At 37.9% G+C, this 18995-nt stretch overlaps 2 protein-coding genes across 2 annotated transcripts in view; one reads left to right on the top strand and one right to left on the bottom strand.

The window, feature by feature from the left end:
* LOC148052178 (uncharacterized) overlaps positions 1-18995 on the bottom strand; it is a 97820-nt gene that overhangs the window by 50446 nt on the left and 28379 nt on the right. The gene's annotated exons all lie outside the window — the stretch shown is intronic.
* Positions 1290-11517, top strand: RGS13 (regulator of G protein signaling 13). The gene is made up of 5 exons (XM_009462580.2): positions 1290-1424; positions 4144-4212; positions 6825-6886; positions 8808-8974; positions 11320-11517. The coding sequence occupies exons 2-5, from the start codon at positions 4148-4150 to the stop codon at positions 11515-11517; spliced, it is 492 nt and encodes a 163-aa protein (XP_009460855.1). The 5' UTR covers positions 1290-1424; positions 4144-4147.

Here is an 18995-nt window from a genome sequence, read left to right as displayed (position 1 = left end):
TAATACAATAATAATATACAAAGCAAGTGATACACTATACAATTGCTCACCACCCACCAACCAATAATGCCCAGCACATCCCCAGGCAGTGATTGCTGCTCCCCGGCCAACTCCCCCAGTTTACATACTGAGCATGATGTCATACCATATGGAATATCCCTTTGGCCAGTCTGGGCCAGCTGTCCTGGATGTGTCCCCTCCCAGCTTCTTGTGCACCAGGCAGAGCATGGGAAGCTGGAAAGTCCTTGACTTAGTGTAAGCACTACTTAGCAACAACTAAAACATCAGGGTGTTATCGGCGTTATTCTCATACTAAATCCAAAATACAGCACTATACCAGGTACTAGGAAGAAAATTAACTCTATCCCAGCTGCTTGGCTGGGCTATCAGATGGAACAGGGAGAAAACCAACCTTTCCTTCCTGACACAGTGAATCTGTGCCTTGTAGACACAGGCAAATCCCCAGCGATCACAACTCATAACTACTCCCAGAAAGGACAGAAGGCTGTCTAGAAAGATTTTTTTTCTCCTCCCCCCCCCCCCCCCCCCCCCCCCGCAACTAATTTACAACAACTAGTTGAGCTAGTGCTTACTCCCAAAGCACCAGTATTCACTACAAACAAGTCTACCACAGGCATGAACAGAGCAACTTCAGTGCTATTGCACTGCACGGCTGCTTTGAAACACTTAGCTAGAGAAGAATAAGTGAAACGTAAATAACTTGAGTCTCAATTTAAAATGAGGCCATAACCTGGGCAACAGCTATGAGAAAAATGACAGAGGACCTCATACAAGTTTAAAGAAAGTTCCACTCTAACATCACTCAGATAGTGTACAATACCAAGTTGACCAGCTAGAAGCACAAAAAAGCCTCACACTAATGGGTCAGAGCAGAAAATAAAGGCTCTCCCATGGCAATCCAAAGTACTTGCTTCATAATGCTGCCTGTAAGAGGATGAAACTTGGTTTTAGTGCAAGGGTACTTTTGCCTTTCGTCTCATTTCAACATGGACTTTAGATTTCACATAAAGAACTTTGATAAAGAGATGGAAAATATTAGTCACAAAACTTGGACAATACATGCACAATTTCAATGAAGTAAAACACAGCTTCATTTCATTACAGCTGATCAGTAGAGATGCAAGATAATTTCAGAGCAAACAGCCTCTATCAGTAGTGCATCAGCACCCAACTGAACTTTTATGATAGAAACCACAGCCACTGTTTGCCTATGGTACGTATAAGAAAGGAGTCGGGCACTAACACAAGCAGCATAGACACAGCCAAAGGGCAGTAAGACCTTCTACACTAAAAGAAAATAATGATGCAAAAAAACAGGTCAAGGAATTTGGAAAGTTATCCCTACAAATGCAACTACTAAATGAAAGTTTTTAACCAAGGGAAACGATCCAAGAAGAGTTTCTGTAAGTATGAGGTTTTGTACTTCGAAATATTAACAGAAAAGTATAGCGTAGGCAGGGAAACACCTCTTTTTCTCTTGGCATGTCAAGTTATCTCAGAATAGCAAAGGCATTCATTTTAGAAATGTTTTGAGGTATAAACAACTTTATCCCTATTTATATATTAATATTTTGTGTAATACTCCGTACAAACTAAGCTGAGTGACATTACAGAAGGCAGTTAATTAGAACTTTTATGTAGCGGTTTCTCTCTGAAGGCTCTGCTGAAACCTAAGCTGTGTACTAAAAACTGTGACGTTAGGTAATTTACAGATTCACTGGCACAGCATAAGGATGCTGGAAAATCAAAATGTATGTTGTAGTTTGAAAAATAAAGAGATCTTGTTCTTTGTTCTACCAAAGCAGTTTTCCTGATATTTTTCTGATATAAAATATAACAGTTAAACAGTCATTTTCAGATCAGTACTGCTTATATCTTTCACAGACATGAATAACTTTAGGATTTAGATTCATTTGTTATCAGACAGGCAATTCCTTCTCTGAAAGTGGTGTAACCATGTGACTTTCTTTTTGATTACAAGACCTGCAGGAAGCACAGATCCTACACACTAAAGGACTTGTGGCCTTGTTGCAATAAAACCTTATAAGGAGCAAACACAAAGGATACTACATGTTATTTATATGTATCAGGTGAAAACAGCTCTCATGATCCAAATCTAGTTAGCCGAACACTGCAAAGCTCTGTTAAGTAGTTAAGATGTAGATGGACTACCATTTACAATAGAAGAAAGGACGCTAATATAGGTAAAGTCACAGGCTGCACTTGTGAAGATTAGCCAATTCAAAACTGACACAAAATGCTCAAGGGCATGTTTTAGGTTTGTGTGCTATTCCTGTCTTGTTAGGACTAAGACTACTGCCAGCAGAAACAAGCAACATTAGACTAATGAAGCATAGACTATGCTTTAGTGGAAAGAAGAAATTCCAAAGCAGCACTGAAAAAGATAAAGTCAGCATGCTCTGTTCCTCAGTCTATTAGGAAATGTTTCTAATATAAAAAGAGAGAACCACAAAGCCCTGGATGTATGCTTGGCAAGTGTGTGTACTCAACAAGCCCTGGGGAACAATATTTGCTTAAAGCATCTAACTCAAATTAAAATGGTGCCTCAGAACAATAACATTTCCTTATACAAATGTGACTTCATGCAGCGACCACCTGAAGAAAAAAATTACTGATTTACACTTTGAAATTTAGATGGAAATGGCTGAATTAGATTACTTAATATTGCTTCATCTAATATTTCTTGAGCATTTCTGTATAGGAGGCAACCTACATTAACTTCTTCAGGTTTCAAAAAAGCCACAAAGGCAGTATTTTTTTTATATTTCAGTGAATAGAAAACTAATGATTGCAACACGAAAACACCCAAAATAGAGGGCATTGGGTAAAATAGTCTAAAATAAGGTGATAAGGGATAACCATATACCAGAATTTAAATGCATAACTTCATCTTAAATATGGAATATTGTGTAGTTTTAAAAGACTGCTTTTAGGCAGAGAGTGAGATGAGTAAATACTAGTGAAATGAATAGGCAAGCGTAGAGGAAGTCGTACAGAAACCAAGCAGAGCGCATAGTTCAGAGAATTCCACAAAAGTAAGAAACGGGCAATGGCCGCTGGCAATCCTACAAGGCTGCAGGGAGCCTGAGCAGCAGGGGTTGCAGTATAGCAGCCGGGCAGAGTTAGGAAGTTTCAATATCCTGTAGGAAATCTAATGGGTGAGACTCTCGTATAATGCAGAATTGGATATAGATGTCAAGGAAACAAGGAAAATAAAACTAAAGGTAAATGCAGTCCTTTCACAGGTTCAGAATGCTGGGAGATACAGCCTTGTTCTGTGGTTTATTGTATGTTTCAGTTTGAAGAAAAAATTGGTTGTAGGAGTAGTATGTCCCAGAAACTCAAACCTGAAAAAACTGTTTAAATAAATAACGTATAACACAATTGTTTTTATTTCAGCCAGGTATATACAAACTTACCCACTGTCCCATGTAACCTTTGCAAAGAATTTGGCATCTCTTGAAAGCCAAAGGAGAAGAAATAAACATACTTCAGGTCACAAGGGTTTTTTGTTTTGTTTTTTAATTTTGTTTTTCAGGCAAACATATTCTTGACTGCCTCATTGCTAAAAAAGTTACACCCTTTCTTATGGATATCATCTCTATACAAAAGCAAGTTTAAGACCAATTTTTATTGACTTTGGGATGTTTGTTGGACAAATATCAATGCTAATCTCAGACACTTAACAAGTTACTCAGTGTTCAGTTTACACTGAGCTCTGATCCCTGATCCAGGTCACCCTGAACTTTCAGGGAAAAGATTCCTGGTTTCCTTCTGCCTTGGGTCAGGCTCAAACTTGTAACCTCTTTTCACAATTGGAGAAGCAAAGAGGGAGAATTATTAACAATTCTATATTTACCTAAGATATATCCATTGGACTAGTTGATTTTTTTTTTAATATTTTTTTAAGTTCTTACATGTTACAAAAATATATTTTGGTCTAATGCTTCAGCCATGACTCTAGATAAAGATTAGATGCATAAAATAAGAATACTGCTATAACTGGTAGCAGTGCTATATGGAAACTGAATTGTAAGTGGAATTTAAGATAGCCAGAACTGAGCACAGGAGGTTTAAAACTCACATGTTTTCCATGTTTAGGAGAATGAGTCCAAATACTTGCTGGCTTTGCAAGATATTCAGAGCAGAAGAAAATGGGATCAGTTCTAAGTAAGTAACAATAAGATTCTTCTATTCTGCAGTACATACAGCTGTCTGAGTAGGAGAGAAAAAAAAAATCTCAAAATTCACAGTGGAAGTTTTCTTTGCAAGCTTAAGATCATGCAAAAGAGTGCAACACCTTCACAACTGCCCCAGCTGACCACCTTCATGTAGCCAATTCCTTTACAGTACACGAAGTGTAAACTGAATTTTCTCTAGTAGAAGGAGGGTATATCCCAGTGGGAACTTCTTTTATATTGCATAGGCTTAAACTAATCCCTAGATTAAATCCAGATTTGGGCCTGTGAAGAATTTGTAAGCCCAATATTTTCAGTCAATCCTTGAAAAGAATTCAGACTGTTGGCAAAGGCTGAATATACATGTGGTGGATAAGGGACATGGCCAAGTGCCTCCTGCAAGTCCTCAGCTGCCACCAGCCTCAGTGGAGGCCAACCATAGCTAAAACTTTGGTTGGCATGTCACATCAGGCTGGTGAAATGCTTCCATCCAACATGCCTGCCAACTGGTATCAGATCATACATGGTATTGATTTATTGATTAGAGAAAAATGTGTCCTCCACAGCAATTCTGAGGTGTGCCTGACGACTCTTGAAGCTGCCATTTGGGTGAGGTTAAGTGGCAGAAATCCAGACAGCATTTCCAAAAGAGCCTCCTGGACGAGGACTTCTCTCCCACACAGCAGCGGCCAGGGAAACCCCTCACACCAGAAAGGGTACAATAAATGAACGATAGCTCCCACAAGACACTACAACAGCATTTTCCAATTTAAACTTTGGAGTCCCAGCTATAAAGCCTTAGTTATTTTTGGAGAATATTCAGTTTTTTCAGCGTAATATACGTTCTTCAGCAAATTCAATCATGTTGCAAATCAGCGCAGCAAGAAGTTTACTGTCAGCACAGCAGCTATGAAAGTGGCATTAATACAGATCCTATTAGCCCATGTTCACATTTCCCTTACTGCCTTTCATATTTTCTTGATTTTAAAAGGAAAGTAAAAAGGTAAAAAGGTTTTCCTCTGTGTCAGCTGCCCCATCAGGCAGCGTTCTTTCTGCTTCACAGATTAATGCTAAAGACAAATAATCAGAAATGGAAATAAGACGGCCCTACTGATGATGCTCAGTGAGACAGACAAGATTGTCACTCGCTCTATATACAAGTGCTATTGCTGACAGAGGTGAAAAATTATCTGCGTCAGTAACAGTGAATATGACTCAGAAGCAGCTCTTAAGGAAAAAAAAAGCAAAGAACTAGAGATTCTCACTCCCCATAACCACATGCTTTATGAGTTTATACAGAGAGGAGGCCAGTAGCTCATGAGAAGGAAAAAAATATATCTTTTACTGGCAAGAGTTGCTAGAGAGTTAGACACTACAATTTGATAGTGATATAATAGAAATTTTACATTTCTCTGATCAGGTCAGACTGATCAGGAAAGCCTGACAAAATAATCAATGAGTCACAGCACATACTCTTTCAGAGAAAGAGAGAATTGTATCAAGTTAAAAATAAATGGGTGATCACCAATTAAAAAAGCTACAAAGCTACTAATGGCTGTTGTGCAGCAGAAATCTATGAAGCATCACACAGCCCTCATACCAAAACCAATTTTGCTTTTAATTTATATTAAAAAAAAAGTTCTGTGATACTAAGTAGCTGTTGTCAAAATTGTAGCTCATATGAAAACTAAATACTTAATGAGAAGGTATCTCCTCCCAGATTTGGCTGACGCATAATGGAAAACACCCACTGGAATACATCCCTTGTGTTTTCTTCTACTAATATAAGCATAAGCATTTTTTCCAAGTTACCAGCATTGATGTCCTATAACTGCAATGCTTAAAAATCAGTTGGTGTAAATGGAGCTACACGCACTTAAATGGAGCTATTGGCCTTCAAACTTTTTTTTTTCCCCTTAAATTGTTTAGTCTCTCGCCTCACTACTTCCATACTCTTTCCCAGAATCAGGCAGGAGACTCCTACAAGCTTATGAAAGTGTTGCTTAAGAAAAGCAAACACAAAAGAAAGAAATCAGATTTTAGTCACCTCCAAGAACTGTCTAGATTAGTAATAATGTGTCATACTACATTGTAAACAACTGCAGAGAGATGGAAGTCCCTTACAGCTAAGGCTGTATTAACCTTTCGTATATCCAGCTCTCAGCTGCTAAGTCAACTTAGATGTTAAAGGTCTTTAAATATTACAATAAGTTCTTAAGACCTTAAAGACTTTGCTACTAAATATAATCATCAACATTTCATAAACAAACTGTATAATGATTCCTGTTCCAAAGAAGTTGCTATCTAGAAAGCTAGTTACTTTCCTTGTGCTTCTCCTAAGCACATTGTAATTAAGTGAAAGCCGTTTCCAAAGGATTTGCATGAGAGCACCTTGAGATGGAACTGTACTTACTACAGCAAGAAGAATATTTGCTTCAGTACAGTAAGCACAAGATCTAGGACACACAGAAAAACCCTTTTAAATTTAAGTTTCATACAGACCTTATTTAAATTAAGGGACAGATTTTCAATAATGTAATTTCATTTAATTTTTTATACTTTGAACCACAGCTAATCCTACAATAATCTCTTTTTTTTCTAAAGGGTATCTTTGGAAGAAGTGCTACAATGGTCTCAGTCTTTTGAAAATCTGATAACAAGTAAATGTAAGTAATTGTATGTTTGTATCCCAGGTGGATTACTGAAAAAAGTTCTCATGAAGCAAAATCAATACGTCATGCAATATAATGTATGCTGTCTTACATGCAACTAATGAAAAACAGCTTTGTGTGACATCCTTTGCATACGTCACACTGAAAATAAATGTAGCATGCTATAAATGCTTTCCCAAACTTTCCATTTCTGCAAGCACATGTAATTCTTCTAAAGGCACATGACAAGGGCAGGTTTATCTGCCTTATCCTCACTTAGAGCACTGTATAGCAATATATATTAGAAGAAAATGAAAGAAAAGTTCACCTGGGAAATCCTGTGCATGGCAGAGACACCATAGCTAATGGTACGTCTATACAGTGTAATACCACAGAAGGCAACTCAGATGCTCATCTCAGGTATGGGAAGAACTGTAACTACGGTAGCAAATCTGAACTTTCCCACTCCAGCATCCCCCTGCCTCATTCAGGGCTCAGAGCTCATCCACATTTCTCACACGGCCAGCAGTCTGGAGCACCACTGCTGGATTACTTTAAAATATTGATGAGAAAGTCATGTACAGAGTCACAGCACAGCACAAACCTCTAAAAATTATTCCTAAAGACTGGCGTTATTTTCAAACTACAAAGAGCAAGAAGATTAACAGACAGAATTTGTAACAACTATAAAGAAAAAGATTTTCCCATTAAAATCTTTAACAGCAAACAACCTAGTATGTTACAGTTTGCAGGGAAAGCACAGGGAGAAAGTGCACAACAGAAAACATTTAAAAGAGACAAAATTATAGCACAAGCAGCAGGCATGCATGCTATCACTGTTACTGCCCGATGACAGGCAGTGCTCAATATCTTTAGAAACATGAAAGCCCAGGGTGCTGCACCAGCAGGAAAGCTTGTTTTAAATAAAATGCTTGTAGCTTCCAGCAGTACTTGGATGCTGCCCTTCTTTAAAATACCTTGTTCACTGCACTTAGATGACACTATTCATTGATTCTGAATTCATTTAAATGCTAAACAACATTGGAAGATGAAAAGGTGTACTCACATGAAAAGCCAGAACACACTAAAGCCAATGGATTTGCAGATCTTTACAAAAGGTAGGCAAAGTATTTGCCTATCTTAGGTTTTACTCTGAAAGTACATCTTACAGCTGCAAGCACCATTCCTGCTCAAGTGCTAGCACGGAGTGAAGCTTCATAAATGTTCTCCTGGCTAGAGGCATTTTAGCAACTCTATCACCTAATCCTGTACAAAGCAAGTCTAATAACACAACAAAATGCAGCCTCAGGAATTTAGTCTTTGCTAAGAACCACTGATTGCTGCTGTCAGACTCCATTGCCAGGTGTTTCAAATACATCCTCAGGTGCAGAACCACTTATTTGCTAAACAGAGTATTGTTTTAACTGCTTTACTTTGCTCAATTACACCAGCAAGAAAAAAGTTATTTCCTTTTTTTGCCAATTGTTTCCCCCCCCCCCCCCGAAATCTTATGCCAAGAAAAGAAGGTCTTATTTTTTTTTACTCAGATCATGATTATTTGATAATACTTAGATATCTTCTGATATCTTCAAAACTAGAACTGGAGTTTAAAAATACTTGTCCGTCTTCAGATATGTTTGATAGTGCTCACAGAGGCCAAGAAGAACAAAGTTTTCAGTGCTCTGTCCCCACATAGTGAAATGCCACTGAGGTTAAAGGGAGCTCTGCACATGCAGGAAAATGCAACGTTGAAGTGTAGGGCTCCAGGGTGAGTTAGCGTGTTTAATTCCTCACTTTGACATAATCTAATAAGAATATTTATAGATGTACAATCAAGAATTATACTGCCTTGTAAATGTCCCTACTGCCTTCAAAGGACTCTAAAGGCAATGCATATATACGTGGTATATAAATTTGGCTTCTGAAATATTTACAGATGGGCCCATGATCTACAAGGCCTACTTGAAGACCGAACACAGTGATGAAAACATAGAATTCTGGCTTGCTTGCGAAGCTTATAAGAAGATCACATCACAGCGAAAAAGGATTTCCGTGGCCAGGAAACTTTTTACAAGTTACATTCAACCCCAGGCTCCCAACGAGGTGACATACAATAACATGAGCTCTTTATTTCCTCTAATAGAAATACCCGATTTGTAATGTAGCTGACAAAAAGCAAAAACAAATGCCTAGCACCTCTTATATAAAAGGGAGTGAAAACTATTGCTATTCATCCTCCCCAAACTCTTTTGCACCCAGAATTTTAATACTTGCCTTCACATCTTGTCTGCAGGCAAATCTTGCAACTATATCCACTGAGGTTACAAACAAAAGGCACAACTAGATTAAGAACTAAGTTCTTGGATCTGTTCTATTCTTTTTAGCATGTGATACAAGGGCCATTGATATCGCTTCAATAGATTTGGGATTCTGCCATTGCTACATGTATTACTCTGGTCTTTGCAAGAGTAAATATAAATGAACAAAGTAAAAACTCTACCCAGTGCTGTCCCCTTTATAAAATGGGCTAAAAGAAAGGTTCCAAGACAGATTAATTATTTTCTGCTTCCAGCAGCACAAGATTTAAGGAAAACAGAGCAGATTTGTATATAAAATGTTTGAGTGATTTTTTTTTTTTCTTCTGACAAGTGGCTATATAAAAGAAGGAGTCAATCCTGCTCAGCCAGTCATGCTCTATGACCTTTAACTATCACTGCTTATTACTCTCCTTGCAAAAATAAGCTAATACTGGCTTCAACTGCCACTGCCTCTGGCAGACTGACATAACTGAAAAATCTGGCTGGATTATTTTCTGGTTTACGCATAACAATAAAACTATTGTAGAGTTTCAAAATGCAGCCTCCCTGTTGACACTGAAGGGCAAGCCAAAACCAGCTCAGCTGGATTCCCAAATGTTGGCCAAGAGCAGTTGCTGCTTTAAATGACAAACCCACTCCCACTAATTCAAAAATTGAGGAAATTTGAAAGTTCCCTCTGTTGGTTTTAAATGCCAATTGGCAAGACAATGCATTTTTCTGATTTTATTTTTAGCATGTGCAGCTATAGGAAACTCAGCAAGACATCTGCATTTCCAAAAGAGAAATGTCAGTATTGCCAACCACAACTTCATTAATCAAAAGTAAGAGCTTAAATCAGGACAGTTAAAAATAAGCCATGTAATTTTTTTTTTTCTAAAATAGTATGTATTTGAATCTTGCTGTTGGCTGTCTGGTTTCTAGGTCTTCAGGACACACTGATTTCATGTTTTGTTGATATGCACTAATAACACAAGAACTAGGTACCACTCTAGAAAGGTAGATGCTCATGAGGATTTTAAACACAGTTTATATTCAAATTTCAGCAGCATTTAAAAAGGTGCAACTCAAATGACTCCTCTGGAAGAGGAAGATCCCAACACATGAAAGACATCAGCACTAATTTCACATCTTTAGAGCTCTCCTCTCAACACTGACAAAGTCGAGTTGAACAAAAGCAAATGTAATTCATCATGAGCTAATGGATTATCAAAAGTTCCCATTTTATCTGGTATATTTTCCTGTCACTAGGCCTTTCTACTCTTACACACCCACAGAGCTTCAACTTATCTGCTACAAACTGTAGACTGCAGCAGAAGAGCTCTAGGAATCAAAACTTTTCCTAAACAAGGTTGATATACGGGCTCAGTTTTATCTTATCTCAGACATTATTATAATGTTAACAATTGGGTTTCACCAGTACTGTGCACCTCCAGCCACTTGGATTCATTAGAAATCAAAAGTCAGACTTCCTCTTCAGGGATCTAATCCTAGCTCTAGGAACAATTCTTAGCAAAAGAAAGGGGGGTTGGAAGTCAGCACCTTTCAGCTACTCCTTCCGCTGCAGCCACTCCATGCAAACCATGTCCTCAGGACTTCTTCCTCTGCCCAAGTCATACACATATTCTTATTCTTTCCAGAAGTAGCAAGCAAATCAAACATATACCATTTAACCTCAGTAAGGTTTGAAGTCTTGGGCCCGTATTCTACATATAGGCCCAGCAGTAGTGACTTTACCACTGCTCTTGACCTCCACTGATCACAATAGTCAGGATTAAACTGGCTTTTCCATTAAGGATGTGGGGCAGACTGGGAAACTCAGACATCTCCCAGTCTTCCAGGCTTCTTGTACCCAAGGTAGCAAGCTCCCCATCCAGCCACTAACATACCTCTTACTAAATCAAACACCAAAAGAGCAGCAAAGTGGTCAACTAAATAGCATTTTCTGGCATTATAAGGAGAAATCCACTCTGCTAGAATCAATCTTTTTGGTTAGGTGCTGATTTTAGATTAGAGGGTATATAAAAAGATATAAATACAAAGCATTCAGTACAGGTCCCCTAAATTCAATCTTCCTTACCCTTCCTTTGCATATATTCAGTGATACTTTAGTAATGTTGTGTTCCATTTCAGATTAACATTGACAGTCCTGCAAGGAAAGCAATTATAAGGAATATTCAAGAGCCTACACAGTCCTGTTTTGATGAAGCACAGAGAATAATTTACATGCACATGGAAAGAGATTCTTATCCACGATTTCTTGAATCAAAGTTCTATCAAAAACTCAAACACAGCCTTCAAACTAATGGCAATAATTCAATGGTAAATTAAAGAGAAAGGTTGAATATTTAGAAAGGTTTCTTCTGGCATGCAAGTGTTTAAGATTTAAAGTAGACAGGAGAAATCAGGCAGTAGACAAATATTATTACTAATCTGCTAAACTGTTCTCTTGATGTTAGAATTGATGAAGCACTATCTTCACCCTTTCTTTTCCCATGGAAAAGTTCTGGTTTTGTTTTCTTCTCCCCTCAATAAAACCCTAAAAACTACTGAAAAATAGGTATAAAAAAGTTTCAGCCAAAAATGATAGCTTAAAGTTCTAGCCTTTTATTGACATTTCACAACTCTAATAACATTTTCAGTATTCTTGTTTTGCAAGATTTGAAATAAAGTAGTTTTGCTGCTAGGAAATAAATGTTTATTTGGCTATACATAACAGAAGAAAAAATACATGCACTGCTGCATTTACTTTGTTGCTGTTTTATTCTTATATTCTTTTAAAGTAAAAGATAAATTGTGGAGTACAACTGTTTGCTTAATCTTAAGCTATGAAGTATATTATTCATATGGTGTCAAGTCAATTTTATGCTGAATTATGATGTACAACATATGCTATAAAGGTACTCAGTCTACAGTATAATACTACCAGTGTTTCCTGAATTTATCTGCAGTGATAAAACTCATTAGTATTTTGCCCTTTTTTTTCTGGGTATGGACATACAAATCTATTGCTTTCCCTTCAGGCGCACTAATAATTAGATACAAGCAGACCTGACATTTGAATGTTATACTGTAACACAAACAGGTCTCTGCTGTTTTCATGCATAAACCATAAATGACAACTTGCTGATTCATTGATCAAGTGTTGAAGTACTCTGGTTTACATTCAAAAACCAATCTGACTTCTCAAGTCTCATTAGAACTGGAATCTCTTAATTCTTTTAATGGACTTCAACACAGACACTAAAAGCCATAGGAAATCAGGGACCTTTCTTGCATCCTATCAAACTGCATTATTCCAAGGAATGCAAAGAACAAATAATTCTGACAGCAGCCCCATAAACCCCCGATAGCATCACACTGATCCTCTGGAATGACTTCACAAGAGAAATGAAGTATTTATTCAGTTGGATACATTTATTTGACTGAGGTTACTTCAATCGTGTTGCCAGTTCATGCTTTTTAACAGTTTAAGCTGTAACTTGGCTATCTAGTTTAAAAAGGCAATTTTTGTGACAATGTAATAAATCATTCTCTCACCTCTTTTAGGAAAGCCTAATCTTTCTATGAGAGGTTCACAGCAGTTCATTGTGTCACTTACTTAACCACAGTAAGTTTTTGTTCTCACTGAGAACCTCCCTTATTTTTCCAATGTGAATGTCCAAGGCTTTTCCTTACAAGGCAAGCATGAAAACACAGGTCAGTGCAGACAATGAACAAACAATTGGGTTTCGCTTTTGTGGCATCTGTCTTGTAGTGAGGAGAAACTATAGTTTTCTTTTAAGATGTTCCTCTTGCCAGTGTAATAAGGTATTATATGTGAATATATTTTAAGGTAGAGTCTCAGTCCCTCCTAAAAAAATAATTACTGTTTAGGGCCTCTGAGCAGTGGTATTTTTGTGGTGCACAATACAGGTTACATTTGGGAAGAGGGACAGTGATTTATTGATGACAGCTATGTATGTTTATCAACAGCTATCAAATGTATAATATGACGTCTGGCTTTGTATGAAGTTACATTGGTAAATTGTAACTGTGTCTGTGTGCTCTAATGCCAACACATGTACTATGGTATAAGTGATCATGTTGTAACTTATCAATTATCTAAGGCTCCACAAATTCTTTTCATCCATCATTTTTATGAAGTTCTCAAGCTATAATTTACGTACATGTCTAAAGCAGACTACAAAGCAAGTCTGAGCGTAATCTACACTAGTACAGAAAGCTTTAAGGTAAACTTCAGTGTTGTAAGAAAAGAGATTGTTAGTATAGGAGATCCTTTCCTTTTGCACTGGCCCCATATAAAAGGATTATCATAAGAATGTGTGAATATTCAGCTCATAAAACCACTCTCAGCAAGCCAGGACTCCATAGGAAATCCAGCTAGGGATAGTATAGCTTTTGCTGCTGTTAACTTCTGATGCATGTACAGTGCATTGGACTTTGGCTTGATTGATCCTGCAGATGCCACAGCCTCACAGCAAAGAAAAACTGTAGGAACTATTAAAAAGCAATTCTTGCAGGGAAGCAGATCTATGACAAAAGCCAGCCTGAGCAGAGAAAAAAAAAAAAACCACCACAGAAAAAACAAACAAGGGACTACACTGTGAAAAGCTTTCCCATTTCTGTTAGGATTAGAAATTCAGAAGAGCTAGATATTGGTCTCTAAGTGGAAGAGGTTTGTAATGACCAAGGATAATACCTCTCCATATCCAAACAGACTTAGCATGCAGTCTTCTGAAGGGGTTACACAAAGTGACTGGTTAGGTACTGTGGTGATAGACTGAACCTTTCTCCCTGCAGAAAGGGGATTATCCGGGGGGGGAGGGGGAGGCGGAAATCATCCACAGAGAATGCTCAGAGAAATCATAGAGGGACTCAAACACATTTTTATGGCATGAAATGTTCAGCATTTATTTTCCTAAGAGGTCACAAGTCTAGCAACCCTTATTGCTGGAGGGCTTATTAACTTTATATTTCCTTCCAGAAATAAAAAAAAAAGCTTTTAGTTAAGTTGGAGGACGAGATGGTTCTTTTCCCAAAATAGATTTATTGTTAACTGGTAGAGATCTTTCTCTTGCTTGATTTTTCTTTTGTGTTACCAGATGCGTGACAATAACAATGTATTTCATCAGGTCACATGATTCATAAAACAGTAGCTAATGGCAGCAGCAATAACAAATCACTGCTTTTAACATTTTTATTAACAGCACTTGAAGGAGCTCAGGTATACTTTCCACTGGCAGACAACACTAAAAGGCATGTGCTCACATTAATCATTCAAAGCTATTGTTAAGAAAAATAAAAAAAACCCTTTAAAATAGCTAAATTGGCAGAATTCTCTCTCATTCTTCCCTCATTTACTTAATAATTTTAAAAAAATTTAAAAATCAAAACAATGGCAATTCTTCAAACACATTAAATCTGGCAAGGTAAAAATGTAGATTAATAAAACCACTATAGCAATTAACTGTATCCAACCTTGGAAACTGTTGACCTATTAAGGCTCCCTAAAAAAACACATACTGGACAGATGGTCTGGGAGTTTTTTGGTTTGCTTTTTTTTTGTTTTAAAAAGAGCTGACAGATAATTTTCACTTTGTAAATATGAGCTGTGTTGGCCTACTTTCTTCATAGAAGTGATGAAATTCATACTCTATTGTTATACTGCTGTTTTCATGAGTTTTACATCCCCTCTTGGTGTCTAGGTGATAATTGTAGACTAACAAATGCAGATTGCGTATCAGGACTAAAAAAAAGTAAAAATCCGCTTATAATAATTAAACCAGTCAAAACAAAACTGTGAGAATAACACAGGCTTATCTTTTCTGTACCGATGGGTGATAAATGAGAATATATAATGCCTCTCCAAGGGGCAGGGAATACACCACCAAAACTATCAAAAGCCTTCAGAAAATAAGTTGTCAGGAGGCTTTTCTCTCAAGTTCTCTCAATTATTTTGTACTTCCATATTAACTCTATATATTTCCGCTTTTAAATACCAAGAAATAAACTATAGGCAGTCTCACTCTAAGCACAGTAAGGAAGTAATATCCAGAACTTAGAACTGTAGACAACTGATTTTTAATAAATATTGTAAGCAGAGGTATTTATCACTAATTAAAGGGCAAATGAGGATGTTTAGGAACCTACAACCTCAGAGGAAAGGGAAATGACTGTAGCGTTTCCAAGTATTGCCAAATATACTGTACTGTTGCAATCACAGGTCCCTTCAGAAACTGATGTTTGGTCTAATGTTCACTAAAGACAGGGCAAAGAGTGCAATGGAAGAAGTCTTCCAAAAAGAACATTTTCCTGCACATGCCAATTAGCTGGATTACATGGCTACAGACTGTAGCCTTTTCAGGGCAAAAACTGCATCCTAACACAGGCTTGCCTACAGTCTCCTACAGTGAAGCTTCACAGTGGCAGTAACCTCTCTCAGTAGAATTACGCATTTAATAAGTTGCCAGCAACACAGAGTAACTGTACAGCTTTGAGATGCTTTGATTTCAAAATCTTAAATTTCAAACTCGAAACAATTTTAGAAAAATAGAATTTTTTTTTAAAAATTCAAATTTAAAATATCAGCCCCATTTCATAGCCGGATTAGAATACACAAAGGATTCTAAATTTTTTTCCTTTAAATGAAAAAAAAACCAAAACAAAACACGTGCAACAATGTAGAAAGAAAGATAAAAAACACAAGAGGAGCAAACTACATATTGGGGAAGCAAATAATGTAGCCAAACACTCTCTTTGATATTATACATCATAGGTGTGCAGATTCCAAGAATTATGAATTCTCATCACACCAGCAACAAGATATCAGCCACTGCAGCCAAATTGTGCAATTGGTTCTTTAGACAGGAATGTACATTAGTAAGAGCATGATAGCATCATATTATGGATTCCAGGCAGTGTCTTTCCATTGATTTTAATGTGTCTGCATATCCTTATAGAAACAGTGACATGGAATGAGACATCTTGAAGTATCCTGCAAATGGTCAGCATTAAGTACATATACATTCTGTCTTGACGTAGTCGCATAAACACTTTATAGTATGTAGAGCCCTTGGGCTAAGACTTCCCCTGAGGCTGGTAGATCTGGTACAGGTAGGTGGGCATACTGCCCATTCCCTGCTGCACTGGCAAATGGAGGCCACAGGTATCCTAAAGCATCTCAGTGGGACTTGATGCCTGTGTTTACACAGCTGAATCAAGCCTGCTTTCTTAACTATATTAGCTAGCTTTTTTTACCCACTCCGGCATCTTAAACCATTTACTGAAAAGCTGGTTTATCTGTAACTTTATTTTCCCTCCAAAATTGCTATCACAATTCTCTCAAGATGACCATGCTTATACAGAAGCCTGTGTCCTGTACCTCAGATTTTGCTCAAAGTACAATGCAACTACCCAGGGACTAAGAGCAGCTCCTTACTGCAAGGACATGCACCTCTCAAAATGGGTAGGCCCTCAAAACAGGGTAGGTCCACCCTGAGAAGTTCATGCAAGTGTGGGGTTTTAACCATAGCAAACCCCCACTGATGGGCTACAGACCTCCTTCACAGCCCTAGCTCCTCAATGCCATGTCCTCTCTGGATTTCTGCATCAGGTGCACAGACCTGAGGATAAGGGAAAAAGCCTCAGGCTTTACAGCATGAGGGCAGGAGACAGGGCTGTAGCTCCTCTTCTGCAACCCCATCCCCCCACGAGTAATTTTTCCAGGACCCCATAGACCCATAGCCTGTACTTCTCAGTGGGAAGCAAGTAAGTGGGCCAAAACCTAAAAATCACATCGAAGACTTTATATGAGCACTGCCTTTCTGCCCAGCTGCAAAGAGCAGGAGCTTTGTAAGGGTGGTAAGAGCACACTCTGCTAGGCTGGTAACAAGGCCTAAGGTATAATGTGAAACCACAGCTGAAAGATTGCATTTTGTAAACACCAGAAGAGCCAATAATCAGAAATGACAAATTGTCACTGTATTTGCCAAGTTCCAAAGGAACATGGCATTCACCTAATGACAGATTTAAATTGTTACCTCTGCTTTGTGTCCTGGCTTGCCTATCTCACTAGTCTCAGATCAAGAAGTCAAAAGTTTCCCAGAATATCCGTCACTAGGGCTGCTGCTACATACAGCACCAGCCAAGGCAAATAGTTTTCTCTCCCACACTCCTTGTCTGCAAACAGTGATTCCAGTAATCACCTCAGTAACAACAGGTGAGTAAATAAGAACAAGATTTTTTGTCTGAAGAAATGGTTGCATACTCAGTTCTCATGGAGTTATTTCCTTTCTACCATGCCATGATCCACTTTGCCTTTGCTTAGAGAAAGAGTACAGGACTGTAACTCTACTTACATAAATACATAGGGAGAGAACTTTCCAGTCAAAGTTCTAAAAGCAGTTTTCAGACATTTGCAATTATAAAGATTTACCATTCACAACACATGATGTGGTCAGATATTAACAAGTCATTCAGCACCATGGCAGATTTCCTCACTTCTCAACAGTGCAAACCATCAATAATTTCTATTAATTACTCCCTACCAACAAAGACATACTTAGCTTTTAGTCTCATACTTCAAGAAGTCCACAATTAATTAAAAAATTCAAAAGGAAGAAATATGTAGAAACTTCTAGCCTGTGAATTGTTGCCCATGTTGTTCCTTCACTCGTAGTTGTCTGCTGCTGAAATAATCTTATAATAACTAAAGAGGTCTTTATAACTAATATTTGTAATCTCAGTTCAGATACCAACAGAAAAAGTACTTGTTTATGCCTCATTAACTTCTTCACTCTCTCACTACTTTTCATCTTAGCTGTATTTTTGCAAAAGGTTCTGTTGGTGGTCACCCTGCTCTTGTTTTCTAGAACACATTTTTCTTTGTGTATTTATCTCAGTAGGTCTCCAAATTCCTTCCCTTTCTATCTGCCTCCCATTTCTCTTTACATTCAATACTGATTTATATTTTATAAAAGCATATTTAACACTCACATATTTTAGGATATTTTAAAGGGTTTGTTGTTTGTTTGTTTTCAGCAACTCAAAACTTACATACTGTAAGTTGTATTGGTTCTAGATTGACATCTATCCCTTGCAGCCTTTTGGACAAGTTCATACTCTCTCAGGAGTAACCTTGATGCTACTTTAAATACCTCTCTCCACTCTACACACATTGAGCCTTCCAGCATGGTCTCCAGCACCACCACAGTCTGTCTCCATAATCAGGCCAGAGAACGTGCCCCGAAGCACGACTAGTATGTCGGCACACAACAAAGCCTTCCCAGAAATGCTGTTCACAGACAGGTTTCCTACAGTCCCACTCAAACCATGGCAAGGTAAAACTTACTTTGCTTATGGCAGCTCTCTGCTGCTGTGAAGGAGTGCTCCCCATCTAGCCCACAAGCTAAGTGGGCCTCTCAATTGACTCAGTCTACTCACAGGGATTAATTAGAAGACCGAGGTGATGAGTACCACATTATCAAATGCAATTCCAGAATACAAACACAGCAACAGTTCCACAGAACAAATTACAGTGGGGCGACTCTTTAGAAGTTAAAAGTTAAACTTTTATTGCTGCTACATCAGCATGGCAATTACTTCCTAGCAACATGATTAGTGCTAAAACAGGATAAAATTGCTCAGAGGATGATAAGCCTGTATTGCCTTTGCAATGGTAGTACACTGGACAAACAGTTCACTGACATTTAAAACCAGGTAGTTTTACATTGCTAAGTATTGAAGAGTGGGTGAGATCCACCTCTAGTATCAGTTATAAAAGTAATGGAAGTTGCCGTAAAAATCAG

Source organism: Nipponia nippon, unplaced genomic scaffold (assembly GCF_047370975.1).
Source record: "Nipponia nippon isolate SJK-2023a ecotype South Korea unplaced genomic scaffold, ASM4737097v1 scaffold_5, whole genome shotgun sequence".
Lineage (NCBI taxonomy): Eukaryota > Metazoa > Chordata > Aves > Pelecaniformes > Threskiornithidae > Nipponia > Nipponia nippon.
The sequence above is the reverse complement of the archived record's forward strand: the minus strand, read 5'-3'. Positions and strand labels throughout refer to the sequence as shown.

Coding starts and splice junctions, on each gene's coding strand:
- RGS13 (XM_009462580.2), top strand. CDS start 4,148: ATGAGTCCAAATACTTGCTGGCTTTGCAAGATATTCAGAGCAGAAGAA. Junction 4,213..6,824: donor GAAAATGGGATCAGTTCTAA/GTAAGTAACAAT, acceptor TTTTTTCTAAAG/GGTATCTTTGGAAGAAGTGC. Junction 8,975..11,319: donor AACCCCAGGCTCCCAACGAG/GTGACATACAAT, acceptor GTTCCATTTCAG/ATTAACATTGACAGTCCTGC.